Consider the following 24468-nt stretch of genomic DNA (forward strand, 5'->3'; position numbering starts at 1 on the left):
GTAACTTACACACGCTTCACAACTTCACAAGAGCATGAGATAGAATATCTTTTCCCTTTGCTCATATACATGTGCTACAAGTCTCATGTGCTACAGTCCGAACGGTTTCGATCCTGGGACCGCATTCGAGTCGTGGAGCACTGTGCAGGCTATGGATTACCGACAGACGGTCGGTCAAAGTTGCAACTGGAGGTGGTCTTGGAAAATCATGAAGCCAAGCTGGCTCCAATGGAGGGGCATGGTACCTTAGCTGCAGTTGCAGTAGACACCAATCAGCCCTGAGTGTAGGAGGTTGATACAGCTCCGGAGCTGCAAGGACATGGGGAGGAAGCGGGTGACCACCTGAACATTGGTGGCTTGGTGCCAGTGGGTGTGGAGGAGGTAGTCGCTGTGGCTGCCGGTCTTGCCGCCCCTGGGCTCACAGCTCTTCTCGCCGCATGGAGGGGCATGGAGCGTATCCAGATGCTTGCCGCAGTGCATGGAAAAGCCCCCCACTCCCACCTTGTCAAAGAGGAACAGGATATTCCCCGGGTGCACCATCACAGCTCCGGTACAGGGTCCCACGACGGGCATGGTGCTGAGACTGCGTCCACTGTTATCCGGTAAAGCCAAGCAGACTGTGCAGGGTTTTCCACACGTAGATGCCGATGATGTGGCAATAGGGGGTTAGTCATGCCATTAATAAAGGCATGATACCCGGCTGATTAACCCTAAATCGCATTGGGACTGAAGGGGTTAACTGTATGTGCACCACACTGATATGTTTTCCCCTACACCATCTTTTTTTCCCCATTTTGCAGCTCAATCCCTAGCTGCAGTAATAGAATGGTTTGTGAACTGTGCCAATTGGTTTTGCGACACAAGGGGGAGCTGCGAGCTAAACCAAGCGCTGAATGAAGAAGCGTGGCTGTGTATGGGTGGCCGCTTTGAAACATAGGTATCAATTTCTAAGCCCTAGACCTCTCAACCGCAAGGTTAATTGAATAAGTGGTTTGCGGTCTAGCTGAAGTGTTTTTTCTCAAAATGTATCCGTTACCTTGTTAGTTTCTTAACTTGAAAGGGGGAAAGTAAATTGACGCGAGAAGTGGGTTAAACCACAAACCACATCATAGCCCGTTCAATTAAATAAGCTAACTCGCGATAGGAGTGAGCTATAGCACTCTAATTTTTGGAGTGTAGCTAGGAATAAAAAAAACATACACACCCATATAAAGTTTATAGTAGTGGCACAAGAAGAACATACTTTATTAATAAACTGGGTTATACTGTTGGTTTTAAATGTGAAGACAGGAAAACTTTTTCTGTGAGCCCGGGAAAAATCCTTTGACATGCAAGTATGTTAAGGATGAATGAACCGAGGGATTTCTCAACTCCGTACCTCAAAGGCACCCTGCAGAGTGGGTGCCTCAATGTCTATGAGACGTCCGGAGTTGAAAAGCCTCAGCAATCCTAGGTGTTAGGGTGGACGGGATATTGTAAGTGCCAGATACCGGTGTAAAGTATGGGTATTCACACTTGGTGGCCAAACCCCAGACTCAGTGTCGCAAGGTAAGCGGAGGGTCCCGGTATGCTAAGGAGCATAGGTGTGAAGTTGGCGCCTGCTCCATGCAAACCGGGACGCAACTTCTGCCCTTTCTGCAAACTACTGGCAAATCGGGGATAGGTGGGAGAAATGTTCCCACGGGCGGGATTGGTTATACATGTAAGGTATAGGACCCTCAACCCTATAAAAATGCCTGCTGGCCAGTCCCTAGCAGATTCACCTGATTCATCTAAGATTTGACCAAGTTCCAGCGTCCTTTTGTTAAATATATCATGACACGGTGTAATATGTCATGTGTTGTTGTTCATCTGAGGTTGTATTTACCTAATTTTAAGACCTGCTAAGGAACAGATGATTGTTATTATGTCCTGATATGTAAAACCATAGAGTTCAAAGAGGGTGTACTTTCTTTTTCACACCACTGTATGTATGTGTGTGTATATAAATATATATATATAAAACACACACACACACACACATATATATATATATATATATATATATACCAAACACACAGAGTTGGTGCCGCAATCAAAACCATCCCCCATAAATCAAAATAAATCACTAGGCCAGATGTAGGGGTTAAATTTACCCTCTGGCGGTGCTAACAACCCAATATGATATACGAACACAAAAAGAAAAAGAGGGTTTGTTGAAAGCACACGAAAAATATGTGAAAGTACAAAATGGATTTTATTAGCAATACAAAAAACACAAAAATAATATTAAAATATACCTAAATACATACTAAATGAACACTGCTGAACCAAAGAATACACAATAAAAATGTAGAGACCCAAAATATGTAACATGCAAAATACATAGGTATGATAATGCAAATCCAGGGGAAAATAATTTCCCCTGGAAATGCAATGGAGATCGGCCGATCAGCAACACATGATAATACAAATGACTGAAAAAAAACAATATCTACACAAACCCAAGTAAACACAGAAAAAAGAGCAACAATGAAAATATAATGAATGAATAACCTAGATGCTGTGTAGCCAGAAGGTGGTGGCTAAACCCTGGCAGTTATAATAAAGAGCCAGAGAAAGACAGAAAATAAATGTCTAAAATATGCTGAGGTGGGGTCCCCTCAAAGACTAAAATGGAAACAATGAGTCAGCAGAGAAAACAAGGGAGAAAAACATAAGAAAATAACTCCCTAATGCCACAGCAAGGTGTAACTGATATAAGCTGTGACAGACAAAAATTATAGTGTCCCAAAGGCTACCGTGGAGCAAGGAAATGTCCAGATACTTGCTATGATGCTGCACCAGACATCCAGAGGAGAAGGGGAGTCCAAGACAGAGGTAAGTAAGAGGCAATGCAAGCCCCCGGCATCCCGCTCACTGTTAGAATCAGGCAGCAATCATACAGCAGTCACAGAGACCGGACAAAACAGCATCAGCAGTAAAGCTCCCGGAAGAAGCCATAAGGCAAAACGGCCGTTGGAGTATCTATACCAATCACTTTCCTGTGTCCTACCGCTGCACCGTGCTAACCATCTCCTTGTTTGGAGCTTTACTGCTCATGCTGTTTTGTCCGGTGTCACGGTAGCTTGTGACAGGCTGTAATTTACACCAAAAATATATATATAAATATATATATACCTGGGTTTGAACTGGGACGAGACTTAGATATAACAAATTGTATTTATTCCTTAGGATAGGTGAACACAACAGATATGTACAAATAACAGGCAAAATATAGACACTTACGTAAAATGGAAATGATGAAGCAGTCACATCTGGACTAGCAGTTCATACAGCACTCTTCATAGTCATCAAGACACCAAAAGCATGAAAAGACCTCTGGCAGGAAGACAGTGCATAGCGTTTCTCTCAGCAAACAAGATGGTATAGAACAGACTGAACACTTGAAGAACTTGCAAAACATGAACAACACTGGATAAGGGCTTGACCACAGATTATATACCTTTTGTGGCCCTATCCATAACCTTACGTACAGGTGATTGGTTTTCAATTACCTCCAGCCACTCACTAACGTGGGAAAGCATTCTGACCCATGCCCCCCTGCTAGTTGGCACATGCGCAGTAGAACTCTGGGGTCTCATTTCTGAAGCCCCACATTTGCATCAGGAATGCCAGCCAGTCTATCCATTTGGATTTCTGGCAGGAAAACCTTTGTTGAAAGGTGTGAAGTGGGACACTTAAAGACTGCTCTGGCTTGAGCCTCCTCTGCCCTTAGGTAAACAGGGAGGGTGACAAGACCCTTTGAGCAACACTTAAATCCTAGACATTAGGGCGCCTCTTGGGCCATCTGCTAAAAGGAATTTCCTCTAAGTCTTTGTCCATACCTTAGAATACAGTATTAAGCATAAAACATAAACGTATTAAAATATCCGATTCCATTGGGTCTAGCATAACCAAACTTCCCAGTTCTAATGGCCGGAACTGGGGCACCATATGATCCAAAAAGCGACTTGCTTTTGCTTTTGTAACCTGTGGAGCCGGAGTTACACAAATGCACATTAAATCATTTTTCATTTTAATACAAAAATCTCCGCTAAAAGAAATCTCAGCTTTTCACTAAATCCCCATTGAAAACAACGGGCTTCGCCGCCATGGGTTTCAATGGAGCAACTCCGCCGTTGTAGTCAATGGAGTTTCCTACCATAGACTTTCAATGGGGAACCGCCGCCATTGAAGTCTATGAGAAAATCCACAAATCTTTCCAGTCGTCCATACTCCGTCTGGTTGGTCTGAGGGGGCTGGAAATGGGCATGCATTAAAGCCGGAACCTTGGCTACATGTCACCCAAATCCCATCCCTCTGAGCATTCCAGAACCGGAGATATGGACTTACACATTTCAACATTTTACACTTAGTCATTTTTTCACCTTGCGGCATTTCCCCCATTAGAATCATTGGGAAAAAGTCCCGAACTTTCAAGGGGGTCCATACTCCGTCGGGTTCGTCCAAGAGGGTCAAGGATGGTTCTGCAGTGATGCCGGAGCAGTGACTACAGATACCCCAAACCTTGATCCTCTGGTCCCTCCGGAATCGGAGATATGGATTCCTAAATTACAGCATTTCACACTTAGTCATTTTTCGGAGCGGTTTCTGCCGCCGCCATTGAATCCTATGGCGCGACCCGCTCTTCTCGGTTCGACCCTTATCGGGGGTCCAGGATTCGGGGACCCGGTTGTGGTCGAGTGGGGGGAAGCCTAGGAACTAGGGGCAAAAAGAATTTTATTTCTAGGGCCCCCAGAACTGTTTATTCCCACTCCAATTAACGTTGAACTTGACTCAAGTGATTTTAACTCTTTTAAAGGACATTGTATCCGCTTTGCGGTTTGTGGTTTGCGGTCTGGACGGCAGCCAACTTGTTCTTCGAAAGTTACCTCGAGGAACCTCCATTGAAGTCGATGAGCCCATTGACTTTCAATGGGAAACCGCCGCTCTCCATCTCGGACGCCACCTGCTGGTCTTTACAGGAAACAGGACTAAAACAACAAGATTCTCCATTAGAAGGCATGGAGCCCTAATGGCGGCCAATGGGGACCTGCAAAATGGTGCCTGAAAAGGCGGGAAAACTTCACAAAGAGCTATAATCATTAAAGGACTATTAACCCTTGTGCTCCCGGATGGATTCTAGTGTGTGTGTGATGCAGACACTGATTAACAATAAACCATGGGGGAACAGGGAATATACATTTTCAGGTTATGACAAGGGTTAAATCACACGCCTGGGCCTCAGCCCAGTTAACCCCTTGTCTCCCTGGTGAGGTTAGAGAGTGGCCAATTGGGGTGTAACCCCTTTAATCCCAGGCCAAATCCTCTCCATCGTCACATCCGGTCTCTGTGACTGCTGTATGATTGCTGCTTGATGCTAACAGTGAGTGGGATGCCGGGGGCTTGCATTGCCTCTTACTTACCTCTGTCTTGGACTCCCCTTCTCCTCTGGATGTCTGGTGCAGCGTCATAGCAAGTATCTGGACATTTCCTTGCTCCACGGTAGCCTTTGGGACACTATCATTTTTGTCTGCCACAGCTTATATCAGTTACACCTAGCTGTGGCATTAGGGAGTTATTTTCTTATGTTTTTCTCCCTTGTTTTCTCTGCTGACTCATTGTTTCCATTTTAGTCTTTGAGGGGACCCCACCTCTGCATATTTTAGACATTTATTTTCTGTCTTTCTCTGGCTCTTTATTATAACTGCCAGGGTTTAGCCACCACCTTCTGGCTACACAGCATCTAGGGTATTCATTCATTATATTTTCATTGTTGCTCTTTTTTCTGTGTTTACTTGGGTTTGTGTAGATATTGTTTTTTTTCAGTCATTTGTATTATCATGTGTTGCTGATCGGCCGATCTCCATTGCATTTCCAGGGGAAATTATTTTCCCATGGATTTGCATTATCATACCTATGTATTTTGCATGTTACATATTTTGTGTCTCTACATTTTATTGTGTATTCTTTGGTTCAGCAGTGTTCATTTAGTATGTGTTTAGGTATATTTTAATATTATTTTTGTGTTTTGTATTGCTAAATAAAATCCATTTTGTACTTTCACATATTTTTCGTGTGCTTTCAACAAACCCTCTTTTTCTTTTGTGTTCGTATAACACATATATATACACATACACACAAACCATTTGCTATTTTCTGCTGTGTCTCAGAAAAACTAAAAACATGATAAAATTTTCAATTTCAGAAATATATTTTATTCTGTACTCAACATAAGCAGGTCAAAAATACATATGCTTAAACAGATTTTACTAGGCCAGAGGAAAGTACAACACATACAGCATGTAAGCATAAAGAAAATGAATTATCGTAACAGCCATATCAACTCGTGTTAAATTACCATATAAATGACAAAACCTGATTTGGACTAATGTAACTGAAGTACTTTGTTTAACATGATCAACATTGCTTTGTAGACAATGGTTGTAAATTAACAAAATATAAGATCATATAAATATCAGAGATACATATGGAAAAACAACCTTTTTCAAAATGACATTTTTGTTGCAAGTGAAGATGGTCCAACACAAAAAGTACTGTTACTTTCCAAAGAAATGCATATCATTATTACTGGCCGGTTTTGTTCACAATCCAAGGATCTGAAATAACACTGAGCTTTACTATAGCAACACAAAACTAAAACAGCAGTGGCTAGGTTTATAAACTCCTGTGGTTAGTATATATTTCAAATTCACTAAAGTAAAAGCTTGAGGTGTACTGTATTAGCAATGATTGTTAGAATTTGAAATGTTGTCTGATCATTTGGTCTCAACCTGTGTTTATTGAATTGGAGAAACGTTGAATGGTTGGCATTGAATATAAGTTTTTAGAAGTTCCGAACCTGCTATATACTGTTATCAAACAGTAACCCCACCATGTGCTAAACACTATGCACTGCTATACGGATATAAGCATATCTCCGAATTAAGCTGCACATGGAAACCATTGGAGTTGTGTGTTATGGTCTTCTGATTTTTGGAAGATGTACCATTTTTTTTTTAAAGGTATACTACAATATATCAGACTATTCAGTCAACTACATTTTATTCAGTGAAAAGGATCTATCAAAGTTAGTGATAGAAAAATGCAGCTATTGCACTGGGTACGTGACTCATTCATATATAAATAATTGGTAAAAGACAAACTACAAGCTTGCTTAAGGACAGCTTACATCATGCTTTAACTGTGTGACAAATCAACCATTCAATTCAAGTTTCAAGAATATTGATAGCTACTTACTCACATGGAACGTGGGGGAGCAATATACCAACAAAACCAGTCACTCACCCTGCACATAACATACTGTACCCCCCTCTGATGCAGAAGAATCCTTCAATATCCATAAATGCAAATGCTGAATACTCCATAAGCAATAAATTGACTTAAATTCTGCATCTTTAAATGATGGCCGACAGTAGGAGCTGCATATGTTTACTTTTGGTGAATTAAACAAAGCTGGTCATGCCATGTGACAAAACAGGTCTAATCTATTTTTTTTAACTGGCAACATAACGTAAATGGCAATTTTGCTCTTTATTTTTAGAATACAAAACTAATTTTCTTTAAGAAAAAAAAAAAGTAGAAATGTCTGCTTTGTTTGAAGAAAACAGGAATGGTATCTAATGGAAAACAGTTTGTCTCCATCTCTTGTCCACTAAAAATGGCCAGAGTGACTCCCTAATGCCAACTCGGAATGGTGTCCGTTGTCCGATGCCCAGTTTCTCCAGCTTGGAGCAGTCGAGTTGTGGATTCCATGGCCGAGTTGTGCCCCCCACAGGTTCATCAGTTATCTAAAAGAAATCACAAATAATCCTAGAGCTCAGTCTTCCAAAATGTGTCAATGCTTTTGAAATGAAAAAAATAATAATAATTTTGGCTGAGTATATAAAACATTTAAGGGCTTACTGTATATCAGTCAAACTGACCGATCAGGCCGTTTCTGGCTGAAAAGTCCCCATTTAAGTCACTGCGGAATTGTGTCTGAAAACAGCCCGATGGGCTGATTTGGCCAACATAGAATAATAACATTACTACACTTTACGCCAAATTTCATGTATGGTTGAAGTTACTATAGAGACAATCTGACAAAGCTAGGTATACAACTTAGACCCTGAAATCAAGCAATTACAATGTTAGGCTGCTGTTGCGATTGCTCAAGACAGCCTTTGTTTATTGAACTTGTCCTATTTCCTCTAAGTTCTTAATGATTTTTGAATTACTACTTCCTCTAGAAGAAACAAAACATCTCCCTTTCTAAGCGTTACCTAAATACGTTTAGAATTCAGACCACACTTCGTGGTGGTGGTGGCAACTCACAGTATACAGTCCCTGCTGTCCCATTCAGTTTGCAGGGACTCCCTGCTGTGTTAATCCAATGGGCCATTAAGAATCTCACAGAAATGTTGAGGCAATGTTGAGGCATTTACTGTGAGACTGCCCCAGAATCTACCCAGGCAGAGTTCTAATACTCGTTGCTACATCTGTATATATATTTTTTTGGAACTGAATTTTATTCTTTGCTTTTCTTTTGAGTAATCGTATGCTCACTTCATGATCATTTTCACCGGTCTCAGTAATGTTTCCATAGTCAAGTTAAACATTGGACACAGCATTTAGAAATACTTTTTTTACCGTCTTGAATCCTGCAAGTTCTTTTATCTGAAAATGTAGGGTTTGTACATATCATGATAAAATCATGAGATATTATGTATTTTAATCCATCTGGTGCTTCAGGGGTTAAAAAGGTACAACTTGGGTTTAAAAATACAATATACTGTTCTGAGCTGCAAAAGGAACTTAATTGTGTGGGGGGGTGGGCAGGGGCCTATCCTGTATGGTCCACTAAAAGTACCAGATGGGTGGTATGGAGCTGATATTGTCTCGAGATAAGGGCAGTTGTTTGCTAGAGATGGGAATAAAATATGGCTCTCCTGACAACTTTATAAACAGGATCCTTCTAGAGTGATCTTCAAAGCATTTGCTGGAGGGTTCTGCAAGGTTCAGAGGGTGTGGCTAAGAAAGTATTCAACCCATGAGTGACTTTATTAAAAATGAGAATATCATGTGATGTTATCTCCTCTGCATAAAACAGGTACATATTTGTAACCGTGACATGTCAAATCAAACCATAACCCACACTACATGGGTAAGATGTGTCGAGGACATGTGTCCATTTGTTGCTCAAATTTAGGATTAAGCTGGTCATGTTTAGTCTCGTTGCGTCCGCCATGAGCGCCTGAATTTATTGATGTGACGCACGTGTCTCTACGTATTACCGAAGGGAAGTTATGAGTGCGTTTAGCTATTTTGACGTTAAACATCGTTTTTTTTACTCTGTCGTAAAATTGTCAATCTAACAGCTGATTTATGACAGGGTGGATTTATGTTGTTTCAATGGGGAAAAATTTGGATTTAAAGCTTGGCATGGGTCTATGAAAATCAGATTTCAGCAGAGGTGTGTTTTGGACCAAACACGTGATCCCTCATCTTCTGCGCCATCTTCTTCTTCATCTCTGGCAGAAAACCTATGTCATTTGGGTAATATACTGTATAGGGATTTCTATTTTATGTTTTATCCTGTTATTTTGAGAAGCTGTTCTGCATTTATTGTAATTGTTATGTTCTTGTAATTCTTTTTCTGTAATCTAAGCACTGTATTTTTATATATATTAAATGTTTTAATACGTGATTCTTTGGGCTCTGAATTAACTGTTGCACGCTCTGGACAGAGTATTTGCATTATCGGACACATTTTGCTACAACAGATGTGTGTTGTGCATAGTTTTTCTATTGTAAACAGGACCTGGGACCCTGGCAAATATTAATTTTCCATCTTTTATTTGCATAACTATCTCGGGTGGTGGAAGCGTATAGATACGATTGCAATTGAGTAAGGGGTTAATATTAAACTTATTCTAGGTACCTTGCGCAGGCGAAAGGCGAGTTTGCTAGAGTAGCAGTGTATATTAACCCTGATTGCATATCTAAGTCATGTGCCCAGTTGTGTGCGGTTTGTGACAGTTGGTATATGGGGCCAGATTAAGGAGAGATATTGTCCATTTGAGGGACCGCTTGCGAGCCGAGTATTAACCCTTGTCCCATATGCAGGTCATGTGCTCACAGGTGTGTTGTACATGACAGTACAAAATAAAACCTGTTGTGGTTTTGTGTCCTATTTTCATCACACACACAATTTGTTCAATGTTATAATGGAATGCTACATCCAATATGCTCTATAGAGACATTTTGTGAAAAATTGTAGATAATTAATTACAGATGGTTGAACTAAATACCAAGTGAGTTAGTCTTAGCAATGTATCTGATCAAATCCAGTTACACATGCTCAGAGTAACCAAGTGCTGTTGAGTGCATTTTTGCTTTACACACTGGTATGGCTCTACTGACTGCTCATCTTTTCAGCTGGTAAGAGTGGTAATCTTTGCAGTCATGCCCTGTAATAAAGGGAAATAATGTATTATACTTTAAAACAAATTTGGGTCAGAGAGCACAACTCTGTGGTGATAAGCCTTTTCAAGTATTGATTGCTGTGCTGCAAGGAGATGTTTTTCTGAAGCATTTCCAGACAAATACTTTTTGCAAAGTACACTAGATGGGAAGTACCACAGTCCAATAGGGGGCTTGTGGGAATGGGCATTTATAAGGGGCATTATCATCTAAATGTTGACCCTCTATTTTTTGGCCTTTAGTATTCTTAGCCCCCGTTGTGGTTGTTTTTTTCACTTTCACCTTCCTTGCCATTTTTTCACTTTTTGACCCTCCTGTTTTTTTCTATAATTTGAGTATCTCTCCCATTGGTGTATCTACAGGAGTGAATAAGTATATTGTTTATTTCTGTTCATGATTATTGCTCTATTCTTTTCTAGACCCTATTGGTCTTTATTGTACTATCCACTCTGTATATGCTATATAAGTATATTTATTTCAAATCGTGTATTTTTTGCTACATATTCGTTCTATTTTCACTTTTTGGATTTCAGTTGAGTGTTTGTTACATTTTTTCACATGCTCAAGACCCCTTCTCCATTTTGACTAATGTATTATACTTTAATTCAAAAACTACACAAATTAATCAGGGAATATTTGCTTAAGAACCAAATACCATTGGTAAATTCAGGAATAAATGCAAGACTGAGAAATTGCCAATATGTAAGAATAAATGTATTTTTTGGGTGACTTGAATTTATCGATTTTTAAACAATTATTGATACAAAACCAAACAACGTTTTAATGTATCCAGCAAATAAAGCAGATTTATAAATACAGTAATTACTGTTTGAACAATTTTCTCATTTTGATAAAATATAGAGAATCATGGTCTAATTTTATTCCTTGCAGTATTCTGAAGTGATCTTTATTTGATCTGCCAAAAATCTACCTCGGGGGGGCAAAACAAAAACTTATTTTGTGTAAGAGCCATGTTCTAGTTTAAAAAGAGTTTCAATGAAAGTGTAAGATTCCATCAAGTCTAATTAGAATAATGCTTTCCTGAATGAAGGCTTGTTTTCTGGAGGGAAGCTTAGTATGGCATATGCATTTGATCATATCAGTCAATGGCTTCCATTTGTTTTATTTGCTTTATTACTTACTGGCCTCAGATGGCTGCTGGGAAGGCTGAAAGCATCTGCCATAGCACAAGCTATTTCGTACTTGGTCATCTGCTCATTTCCAGACCAATGGAAGATTCCCTTTAGGGAAGGATCCTTAGGGAAAAGGAGTGAGCAAACATGACAATGTTCAAAAACGCAACAGCAAAGAGTATACATTTCAGTCAATAAGAAAACGTAACTATTTCATGTCCACATTAGGCTGGGGCCATAGAAGGGGAAGCAGGGCTGGACCGTGCTGACGCTGAGGCTCGCCTGCTGAAATCTGCGCGACTTCATGCCCATGCAGGCGAGCCAGCGGGCGCGATCGGAGACGGGGGGAGACTGAGGGAGCTGGGGCAGTGACGTCGCTGGGCCAATCACCCGCGACGCACCAACGTCAACGTCACGGCGCCGTGACGTTGACGCTGCTCCGCGCTGATTGGATGTTTTCAGCCGACAGCGCTCTGAAAAACAGCTTGGCTGTCGGCTGAAAAATCCAGCGCCTCAGCACGCCTGCGGACGCTCGCGTGAGCCCCCTCTCAAGGCATCCTCATTGAGGATGCAGGGGCTCAGCGCGGAGCGTCCGCACGGCTCAGCGCGGCCTGTCCTTCTATGGACTCGGCCTTAGAGTTCAAATTCCACATGATTTGAAATAAATTATATTTAAAAAAACTCGCTGTAAAGTGGACATGAGATTTGCGAAAACATTAAAAAAAATTGGAAGATTCTCAAACAGAATAAATCATGACAGTTGTGAATCTGATTAGTGGCAGGAAGAAGGCGTTCGAATTAATGACGTTGGTGCGCAAGTGAGAAGCAGAACATTAAATAGTGCGAATTACTTACGTTTATTACGTTGTTATGCTACTTGCATTCAAATTTAACCCATTGCGAAATACTGTAACAGATATTAAAATGCTGCATAGGTTTTGTCCCTGTTCAGCCCAAAAACTACCTACACTTTATTTAAAGAAGTTATTAGCATGTGCTGCTCCTCACGTGGACAAACTAAACCGGTATAGCTACCCCAAAGTATACCACTTAGTCGAAGCCTGCACAACTTGTAAAGCGAGAAGGGCCGAACTGCTCCAAGGAAAACAGATTCGGGCCGCACGGGTAAAATCATCACCATCATCATCATCATCATCTCTCCCCCAGCACCTCTCATCATCATCATCATCCTCATATCTCCTCCAGCACACCTCATCGATCTCTCCTAGCACCCCTCATCATCCTCATCTCTCCCAGCAATCATCATCTTCATATATCTCCCCCAGCACCCCTCATCCTCATCTCCCCCTGCACCCCTCATCATCAACCTTTGCGAGACTCACCCTCTATCTCACACCCCCATCTCTCCCCTCACCCATACACAATACTCCCCCTCCACATAACACACAATACCCCCCTGCAGACCACACACATCCCACCCCCCTGCACCTCACCTTACTTCGCTCTCCCCCCTGCACCTCACCTCCCCCCCCTGCACCTCACATCACTCCCCTGCACCTCACCTCCCCCCCACCTCACATCACCCCACTACACCTCCCCCCTGCACCTCACCTCCCCCCCCTGCACCTCACCTCCCTCCCCTGCACCTCACCTCCCCCACCCTGCACCTCACCTCCCCCACCCTGCACCTCACCCCCTGCACCTCACCCCCCCCCCCTGCACCTCACCTCCCTCCCCCCAGCACCTCACCTCCCCTCCCCTGCACCTCACCTCCCCTCCCCTGTACCTCACCTCCACCCCCCTGTACCTCTCCTCCACCCCCCTGTACCTCACCTCCCCTCCCCCTTGCACCTCACCTCTCCCCAACGGCACCTCACGGCGGCAGAGCAGGCAGGACTAGCACACTCGTGCAGTCCTGAGAGCAGGCTCGAGTAGGAGGGGGGGGGGGGGGGGGAAGGAGGGGGAGGAGGGGGAGAGCGGTGGGCGGGAGAGCAGCTCCCGGGCGGGAGAGCGGTTCCCAGGCGGGGGAGGAGGGGGGGAGCGGCTTGCGGGTGGGGAGGGGAAGCGGTTTGCGGGCGGGGGAAGAGCGGCTCCCGGGCGGGAGAGGAGGAGAGCGGCTCGCGGGCGGGAGAGGAGGGGGAGAGCAGCTCGTGGGCGGGAGAGGAGGGGGAGAGCGGCTCGCGGGCAGGAGAGGAGGGGGACAGCGGCTCGCGGGCGGGAGAGCAGGCTCGAGAGGGAGGACGACGGGGAAAGCCGCCGTGGGCCGTGTGTTGTGCAGGCCTGACTTAGTCCATTAACTCTTAACAATAGGCAATATTAACATGTCACAGTTGTTGACTCCTACCTGAAGTTTCTTTTCTGTTAGCTGAAGGCAAACACTAGCAACGTCCTTGACATATGTTGGGAACCTTTGCTGCCAATGGTCCATATTGGCCGACTTGTTGCTAAACTGCACCTTATCAAACATTACGGTTATAGCACTTTCCTCTAGTTTTTCAACTTCTCCGTATAACACAGGTACCCGAAGCACTGCAGCACCTTTTAAACAAAAGAAATAGGGAACGAAAAGGAGTTTGTTTCATAACAAAGTTATCAACAAGTCATAACTTAAACAGTTAATTCTTAGAATGCGATGTTCAGTCATGTAAATATATAATATATTTATTATAATTTATATATCATGTAAATAGATAATTTTACATACAGTATTCAAGAACACATGTGGCCAGCACACTGTTCCGAGTAAAGTATTGGTGTGCATAAATAGTATAAGGGAAAGCCCTGTTCTTAAATGCAACCTTGAGAAAATAACCATACTTCCCTGTGTCTCAAATTACTTAACGGTAGCATTTTATTATTTTCTACATAACCCGTTCCTGTTACCATAAAGCAGGCCTGCACAACTTGTAAAGCGAGAAGGGCCGAACTGCTCCAAGGAAAACAAATTCGGACAGCACAGGTAAAATCATCATCATCATCATCATCATCATCATCATCATCATCATCATCATCATATCTCCCCCAGCACCTATCATCATCATATCTCCTCCAGTACCCCTCATCAATCACCCCCAGCACCACACATCATCCTCATATCTCCCCCAGCACCCCTCATATCTCCCCCTGCACCCCTCATCATCAACCTTTGCGAGACTCACCCTCTATCTCACACCCCCATCTCCCCCCCTCACCCATACACAATACTCCCCCTCCACATAACACACAATAACCCCCTGCAGACCACACACATTCCATCCCCCTGCACCTCACATCACTCTCCCCCCTGCATATCACATCACTCCCCTGCACCTCTCCCCCCTGCATATCACATCACTCCCCTGCACCTCACATCACTCCCCTGCACCTCACCTCCCCCCCTGCACCTCACCTCCCCCCTGCACCTCCCCCACTACACCTCACTCACTACCCTGCACCTCACCTCCCCCCCTGCACCTCACCTCCCCCCCCTGCACCTCACCTCCCCCCCCTGCACCTCACCACACTCACTCCCCTGCACCTCACATCACCACTCCCCTGCACCTCACCTCCCCCCCTGCACCTCACTCCCTCCCCTGCACCGCACCCCCCCCTGCACCTAACCTCCCCCCCTGCACCTCACCCACTCCCCTGCACCTAACCTCCCCCCCCTGCACCTCACCCACTCCCCTGCCCCTCACATCAGTCTTCCTCCTGCACCTCACTACACCTCCCCCCCTGCACCTCACATCACTCCCCTGTACCTCCTCCCCCCCCTGTACCTCACCTCCCCCCCTGCACCTCACCTCACTCACCTGAACCACACCTCCCCCCCTGCACCTCACCTCCCCCCCCTGTACCTCAAATCCCCCACCCTGCACCTCACCTCCCCCACCCTGCACCTCACCCCCCCACTGCACCTCACCCACTCCCCTGCACCTCACCTCCCCCCCCCCTGCACCACACGGCGGCAGAGCAGGCAGGACTAGCACACTCGTGCAGTCCTGAGAGTAGGCTCGAGGAGAAGGAGGAGGGGGAGGGCGGGCTCGCGGGCAGGTGGGCCGGCTCGCGGCTGGGAGAGGAGAGGGGGAGAGCAGCTCGTGGGCGGGAGAGGAGGGGGGAGAGCGGCTCGCGGGCGGGAGAGCGGCTCGCGGGGGGAGAGGAGGGGTAGAGCGGCTCGCGGGCAGGAGAGGAGGGGGAGAGCGGCTCGCGGGCAGGAGAGGCGGGGGGGAGCGGCTTGCGGGCAGGAGAGGAGGGGGCAAGCGGGCTCGCAGGGGGGAGAGCAGGCTCGGGAGGGAGGAGGACGGGAAAGCTGCCGCGAGCCACACAATGAGTGCAGGCGGGCCGCATGCGGCCCGCGGGCCACGTGTTGTGCAGGCCTGCCATAAAGGAACTTTATTCTGCCTCTCCTACTCAAGGTGGTGTTTAGATATACTAGATCTTTGCATTGACACATTTTTACAGACCTTGGCTTTCACTTGTTATTACCTTCATTATTCTGGAACACAGTTCTTTCTCCTTCCAATTTTGTTTTCCCATAGAAGTTCAGGGGATTTGGTACAGAATCTTCGAGGTAAGGAGGATTTGTTCCATCAAAAACATAATCTGAACTAATATAAAGCAGAAATGCTCCTACTCCAGCTTTGAAAGGAAAACAAAAAAGAGACCATATCATATAAACATGCATCATTTTATACTATAGTTGCTATGTGTAATGAAGACAAACGTATAGCCCCATCTAATTATTGCTACATTCAATTTACACAGTAAAATTTAATTTTAATAAGTTCAAATGTGCTAAATTTTCTCCACTGTTGATAACTAAATATACACCTGCCCTTATACAGCACTGTGCCGCTTACCTTAACTCCTTACGCTTTGCTATAAATAGGGATTCCGGTTTAAGGTTGTAACCCGAAAAAATCACAATAAATAAAACACTTGATCTTCTTGCACAGTGATAACACTGAAATACCAAATTCAAATGTGTATCAATTATTTTCTCATTGTTTAGATTGTTTTAATTTGATTAAAAATCTGTGTTTACCAATGATAAAACAAAAAAAACAACAAAAAAAAACACTGATTTTATTTAAAAAAAATTATAATAAATACACGGGCCGAAAACTAAAAGCCTTGGTTATAAATAAACAGCGTTTACTACAAATGGTACCACACATTGCAGACCAGATCACTGAAGAGATGATGAAAGAGCAGTGATGCTGTTAACATGAAATTGTTCAGCGCACTATGTCGGAAGATGTATTATATTATACTGTAAGGAGGAAGCAGGCCCGTCTCAAAAAAATGAAAAGCGAAATAATGGTTATTTTTTTTTTTTGTGTGTGTTACAGTGTGTCTACATTTTTATTTTCAGAGCAGAACATAGCAATGTAACATTCCTATCATTAGTGCCAGCATTATCCAACAGTTACAAATAATGACCAAAAAAAAAAAAAAAGGACAATTGCCAATATTACCTGCTTCTTTTGCCAGATTCCCAGAAGCAACCACATTGAGCATAGAAGCAGACTCTGGTTGGCTTTCTACAATATCCGGCCTTCTCTCTGCTGCACAGTGCACTATGACATGGGGCTGCAAACCAAAAAAAAAAAAAACTTATTTTACAAATTGGAGATTAGTTTTGATTAAAAATAAATAAATAAAAACACGGGTCCTAACAGAGAACCTGAAAAGTATAATGCTTAGGCTTAATCATATATCCATGATAACAACTTGCTGAATCTGGGGGTGGGGGGGGGGGGGATGTGTACAAACGAGTAGCAATTAACGAATAATAGTTACAAATATTTTTTGCCAGAGTTAAAGCTAAAATATCGACTTTATCTAATGTGTGAAGCCGTCTGGATGCATTTTAAAGCTGCAATCACTCTCTCGCTATTTTTAGTACAGGGGAACCTCCTCTCCCCCACATTGCCAGATACTTGCAGGTGAAGTTACCGGTTTTACATCTCCCTCCGATTAATTTAAATGGCTGCCAAATCTCAGGCCAATAGGAATTCCCTACAGGTCAGCCATTTAAATTCCATTTTAAAGCCAGGAGGCAATACCAGTAATTTCACGGGTAAGTATGTTAGGTACCAAGGGGTCCCTGGTTCTGAAAATAGCATGGTTCAGCACTGGAGATCCCCTCCCCTCCCGCCCACCCCCCCCCCCCCGTTACAATCCTGTAAAATGAGTGTTAAGGGGTGGGTGAAAATTTCTGCTTTGTTTTCCAGGAGTGGTAAGCAGACTACTTGCTGTACCACAACTTATATGATAATCGTCTCATTAAAGCGAGATCCTGAATTCAGGGTGGGTTTACGTCACGGCAGTCAACGGACCACATCAAACATTATAGAATTCCAGCTCCTACTTGACACTATACTGTACCTTATAAAGAACTTTTTGGAAAGTACAGTCCCTCTTAACAATAGTCAATTTATGGAACTGGGTGATTGTGTCAAATCTACAGGCTGGTTGTTTTATTGTACAAATAACAAAACTATACAACTAAGTTTACAACTTGTAAACAATAGTAAACAAACTCAAAGAATCATTTAATAATAAATCATTAACAGTAATGTTAAGAATGTTTGACAACATTTTAATGTGACATTTTGGTGGTATGCCTACATGTATCTATCCTGTGCTATATGTTCCTCTGACATAAAGTTGTCGTACTGGACCGTTAGAATGGGTAAGATGCCCACACGTATTCAATGGATATTGCATACTGCATCCCAATGTTAGTTGTACACGTGTTAGAAGGCTCACGCAATTTAAAAAAAAAAGTCTCATAGAACGGCATTTTAGAAGGTTTAATGGCAGTGTGACTGGGAATGGATATATAACAAATCTAGTGAACCTCCCCCCCCCCCAAGTTTCAAATGACAGTAATTTGATGCTTACTTGTGAAAATTGTAAAAACAAATCATAATTAATATGTCTACAGTGTAACGCATACCATAATTTCCATGACAATTTTATACTAGCTGGAACTACACTTGTATAGTTAGTAGACACCAGTTTTCCCAATGAATGTATAGAATCATAATTAGGTGGTTTTTAGTTGTAAGGCAAGATGAAGTGGTAACGATTTTGAAATGAAGCAAGAGAGTTATTCTAATGGCTTTATCAAAAGAGGCAGATTGTTTGCATACATGAGCTTCAGTAAATCTGGTGGTTTTATATTTACATTTAAAACCAGAGACATAACATAAAACACAGACAAAGCTCAGTGCACATCCAGAAAAACGTATACGGTTGATTGGAGGGTGGCAACCTCATACCTAATTGAAGCTCACTCCCTCCCACATTTAAATAGTTAAAAGCTCACTCCATGGCATCTCCCACTCTCAGGGGAACTTGCTTGCTTACAGTGGCAAATCTATTACAGAGTGCTTTTCCTGGTAATGTACAGGTTAATAAAAGCTTCAATAAGACTTAGAACTTTTGCAACTAATTTTGACAGATTTATTATAAATCATTCTTCCTGGCAATGTACAGGTTATTAAGAATCTATATTAGTGTTGGGGTCCCTTGAAACGTGGTCTGCCGTGCAGTTGGCTCAAGGGCTTACAACAATTTGGCCAAAATGTTAAACTAAAAGACCATTGTATTTATTAGTTACTTATACATGTATATTTAGGCACTGTACCATGTATAAGTTTTTCTGGATGTGCACTGAGCTTTGTCTGTGTTTTATGTTATGTCTCTGGTTTTAAATATATATATTGCCATGCTCAGTAGCACTCCTCTGTGAAACTTATATGCTTATATATATGTTGTGGTTATTTTGGGAGTTCAATATGAGCTTGTAGGTGTTCTGTAGGTTTTATATTTACACCACATTTGAGATGACTTGTACCACTGGTTATTCAAATTTGAACTTAAGTGTTTCAGTTGGCAAAAAAATCAAAAACACACCAATTCACAATAGGGAGAGGCAACTGGCATTTCAGACTTACATAATAACTCTATTCAACAGCAAAGAGACTGGCGAGAATATCCTCAACCTACAACCAATCAAATGATAGGCTATGGCTGAAAGCATTAAAAAAAACAAATCATGAAAAAACAATGTGCACAATACAAGTGTCCCCCTTATAAGGCTCTCTCTTTTATATTTTACAAAATGCAAAAAAAAAAAACTAACAGCCTAGAATGTTGCTCTAATATATCTATATATATAAAAAAAAGATTTGTTTTTATTATATGCTACCAAAGTTTCATTTACCATAACTAAAGTAATTATGCTGGCTCACAAAAAAAGTGTTAGATATTTCAAAGAATCAGAACCTATATGGGACACATTGAGGTTATTCATTAAACAACCTTAGTGCTGAACAGAGAACTATCGCAAGGAAATTCCCACTGACATCAATGGTAGTTTCTGTGCATTAGTGCCCCAATTGGCACGATCGCAGTTTAATGGGAAAAAAACACCATTGTGAAGTGAGGATGTGGAGGCATTTCTCGAGTAAGCGGTCGGTAACTGTTCAAAACTGAAGAAAAGTAGCTTGACCTGAAATGTATGTTTACTATGCATTCAATATCTATATGTCTATACTTTGTCTCTATATAGATTTATATATTAAATACCGATTTGTCATTGTGATGGCTTTATAACCAACTATGACCTTACCTTAAAGTCCTGGACCAATGTTTTCACGGCTGCTACATCCAACAGGTTAAGATGCTCAAATCTGGGCCGAGCTCGAGTGTACCCACAGCCCACCACATGCCAGTTGTTGTCCTTGAATTCTTTATACACGGCTCGGCCAAGGAGACCAGTTGCACCAGTTATCAGAACCCGTCTATTGGAGACCAGAACGTCCTCCTAGAAGACAAACATACATAACCGGACATTTATTATTTATGCATTTGGGGTAGATCTGTTTAGGGAGATATGAATCCTTATTCCATAACCTGTACAAAGAATTATGCAATGAGCCAGCAGAGACATAAAACTGTATTCTCTTAGTTAGTATTACTGTATGTTCAGTGCAGACTTCACGGTCATCACAATCATTTCAGGATTCAAAGATCTAGAAAGATTATTCTTTGTAGTGAACAGAAGTTATTTAAGAAAACCATAACTTCAGTGGTATGTAATCTTGGGAACCGGTGGGACCTTCGAGCTGAAAATAGTAAGGTTCAGTTCCAGAGAACCCCAGATTTCCAACCGGAAAACAAATGGGGGTATGTTGCAGGGTACATGCAACCACACATGCGGGTTTTCTTGATAAGGCTTCTTTATTGAGCCTTAAAAACATACAGCACACAAAACAAAATAGCTTCTCTTCAGCAGACAAAAACAAAATAGCTTCTCTTCAGCATAGAAAACAAGGCAGCTTCTCTTCAGCATGCAGGACACAGAAAGTGCATCACACATGTACTTTGAAAAACAGACCTTATAGCAGTAATCTCTTCAGTATTTAAGTCCTGTCTCCTGACCAGCTAGCCTGCATGTGTGTACAGCCTGGGGGTTTAAAAACACCTTGATTATGCAGCTGGGGTCAGACTAATTAAGCAGCCGTTCTCAACTGAAACTTAACCTTGTCACTGCTGCACTGCAAGCCTAAACATAGGTTTGCCAGGTATATGGCTTGTGACGTTCATTAACCCCGTCACAGGGTAGAAAAGAAAGAGAAAAAAAACACAGCAGATTAAAAAACTAAATGTAAATGATAGACTATAATCAATTTTTTTTTTCCTTTAAGCAACTTTCTCTTTAACAAATAATAAAAAAAGTGATTTTTCATTAATCGGAGATATTTCCTTCCTGAACTCCCAATGTGTAGATACACATTGAGGGAACTGCTCTAGTACTGACCATTCATTTACGACATCAGTACTAAAATACAACTGAAGTACATACATCCAAGCCTGGACCCCTTTAGCATACGGTGAAAGTAAACAATCCAAAAGGAAGAATAGAAATGACCATGTCACAGGACTTAGGCTGCGCTTGTAGTGCCTGTGACGTCGCTTCAAAACAATTGTATTGATGCCGTCGCATGCGCTTATAGTGGACGCGACAGCGACGGAGAGCCGGTGCTTCCAAAATCCTTGTAGCCACTAGAATTTGATTTTGTAGAGACGGCCTCCCCATGTGACTGCCTATAAGCCAATCACATAGCCCCTCTGCCTTCCCCCTTGCCGACGTTACTCCCCTTGTAGCCAGCGACGTCTCCAAACCTGATTACAACTTTCGCAATGGTGACGGCGATGGGTGATGTCATCGGTCACTTTGCGTCACTATAAGCGTGGCCTTAAACATATTGTTTCAAAGTTCAAGACCAGCTTTAGTTTTGGCCACATCCTAATGAGCCTTTAATGTCAAAATGGACAAAAACGTACAATATTCAGACCCATATTAGCAAAGTAGTGCTATTCCAGAAGACACCTTTCAGTATGTCTTAGGGGGGTCATTAATATACCATGCATTCAATCGCAACCCCCATTTCAGGCTTTGGAGTATATTCAATTACCCCTTAAGTAAACATCCTGTTACAGCCCATTCAAGTGAATAAGCTGTACAGGGGCCTTCAGCACAAGTGCCACTTATTTAAGTAAATAAACGACCAAGGGCTATAATTTATGAAGCCATGCGGTGTCTCAACAAGGATGGTGTCTTCCCGAAGTGCATAAAAAGGTGCAGTCCCATTTAGGACTAAAGTTACGTAGAAGGTTGGAAAGGTGTACTGTATTAGAGTTGAGTGAATCCCACCCAAAATAGCAGTCAGATTATTTGATCACAAGTGATATTCTTTATTGGCTATATGCTAACGGTGGAGATTTTCTGTCACCTTTTTCACCCGCCATAACTTAAAATGTATGGTAAACCTACCCAGCCTAGAAATATTTCAAAGCAAGTTTATACCAACCTCACACTGATGATACCCATCAAGGTTAAAACATGTCTGTGAGTGGTTTAAACTTGCTTTGCTAGTCCCATGCTATGTTTAAAAGCTGTGTGAACGGCGATACATCAGCTTAAATGGGCTCCATGTGAATGGATATTTCAGGCAAAAGGTGACACATTGTGTGCTCATTTGCATGTCATCTCCCAGAATCCCTTGCTGCAGTGGAAGCACTGTATGCGAGGTGATAATGGTTGAAAGGCAGGGTTGCAGACCTGTCTAAGACATGTGAATGTGCTCACAAGTGATATTCTTTATTGGCTATATGCTAACGGTGGAGGTTTTCTGTCGCCTTTTTCACCCACCATAACTTAAAATGTATGATATATATATTAAGGGGGTTGGATTGCCTCTTTAAAACTCCACAGTATGGTTCAATATTACCCACAAATTCGTTGAATTTAATGTGCGCGTACATTACCATCCCTTTTTTCAAATTCTGTATTTTTTTAATAACACTTTGTTATACATTTTTCTCTTCTCTGATTTTTCCTGTTTGCAACTATGGTCCAATGGAACTAGAAGATGTTGTCATTAATAGCCTAATAACTCAGGAGACTGAGCACATAACAGAGATATCAAAATACCATATGGTTTTGCTATACTGTTATTGTAAATATATACAAACAAAAGAGGGTACAAAAATAACACTAAAGCAATAACCACAAAGAATGCCGCACATAAACCCAAGTGAGCATAGCTATTTGTTTCATATTGCTTTTACAGCTTGTCCTGGCTCCTGAGCATTATAGAATGTCAAAAACTATAGGTACAAAAAAATGTTGTGCTCATCTACCTGTCAAATTAGGAATGCAATAACAATTAGGCCGCGCATATAGTGCTCGCGACGGGACGGGTGACGTCACCCGTCGCCGCTAGCGAAAGTTATATTTCGCTTTGCGGCGACGTCGCGGGCTTACTAGCATTTCATTACTTCAGGGGCTATCACGAGGCGACAGCTCTTGAAAAATCAAATATTGCCAGCTTCCACAATGCGCGATGCGTCGTTGCGATTACTAGAGGCGCACGTGGTGGCGGCGGCAATGCATTTGTTTTTGGTCGCTGTCGCGAGCATTATATGCACGGCCTTTGACAGTAACAAGACATCAATGCTTGTGAATTATTGGAACAACATTGGTGTATATTTGTGTACCATGGGCAAAAAAAAGGAAGATTACCCCTGTGAAAGGCAACTTGGGAAATCTGTTGGTTTGGATATTATTATTTTTTTCAAAAGCATAGATGATGACCAATATTCCCATAGTTCCCACTTACAGTTTGCCATCTGCCACCAAAATAAAATCACAGGGTAAAATAGAGAACAAACCTTAATTATGAAGTGACAGGTCACAAAAATCAAAATAACTTTGTTCCATGGGGTAGTTTCATGGCAGACTAATGGGGTTTGGAGGGATGTGGGAAAAGCACAAACATCTTCCTTTCCACTTATTTTTGGGCTAGGTTAACGTATTACGAAGAATTAAGTCGTCTAAAACGTGTGATTATGAGCATAACAAAAGTTCTTCATGTACTAGTTTTGTTTTGCCATAGAATATTTTCAGGCGCATATAATAATCAAAATAAACAAGACACCTGTTTTCCAAAGAAATAATTGGCAGCACAACAAAAATGTTTCAGGCACCTTATATACATTTCAGTTTTAAATACTTTGAGAGGAGGAAATGTACTTACCAGTGTTTGCATTCCCTTTGGCTCCTCCATGGCATTAAGAATAACCTACAACTGTATCACATATATAAAGAAAAAAATGTCCCACCCAATGCCAATAAAAAACAAAACAATAGCCAGGTTTTAAAATAATATAAAGCACCATTATATAGCAAAGCCAATAATAAAAATGCAAATTAACAACTCCCTACTAACTCCCACTGAAAATGATGAACTCATCCAAAACTACATGGGTAAAGAAAAAGAAAGAGAAGTGCTACTATGAAAGGTGAAGT

The 24468-nt window shown here is 42.2% G+C and overlaps 1 protein-coding gene across 3 annotated transcripts in view; it reads right to left on the reverse strand.

The window, feature by feature from the left end:
• Positions 1-6216: 6216 nt before the first annotated feature.
• Positions 6217-24468, reverse strand: part of MAT2B (methionine adenosyltransferase 2 non-catalytic beta subunit) — a 52661-nt gene continuing 34409 nt past the window's right edge. For all 3 annotated transcript variants that reach the window (XM_075601903.1, XM_075601902.1, XM_075601901.1), the window contains exons 2-7: positions 20224-20418; positions 17057-17171; positions 16065-16217; positions 13945-14138; positions 11649-11762; positions 6217-7832 (exon numbers count right to left, since the gene is read on the reverse strand). In XM_075601903.1, the coding sequence (XP_075458018.1) occupies positions 7662-7832; positions 11649-11762; positions 13945-14138; positions 16065-16217; positions 17057-17171; positions 20224-20418 (942 nt within the window). In that variant the 3' untranslated portion in view covers positions 6217-7661. The remainder of the gene's footprint in view (positions 7833-11648; positions 11763-13944; positions 14139-16064; positions 16218-17056; positions 17172-20223; positions 20419-24468) is intronic.

Source organism: Ascaphus truei, chromosome 5 (genome assembly GCF_040206685.1).
Source record: "Ascaphus truei isolate aAscTru1 chromosome 5, aAscTru1.hap1, whole genome shotgun sequence".
NCBI lineage: Eukaryota > Metazoa > Chordata > Amphibia > Anura > Ascaphidae > Ascaphus > Ascaphus truei.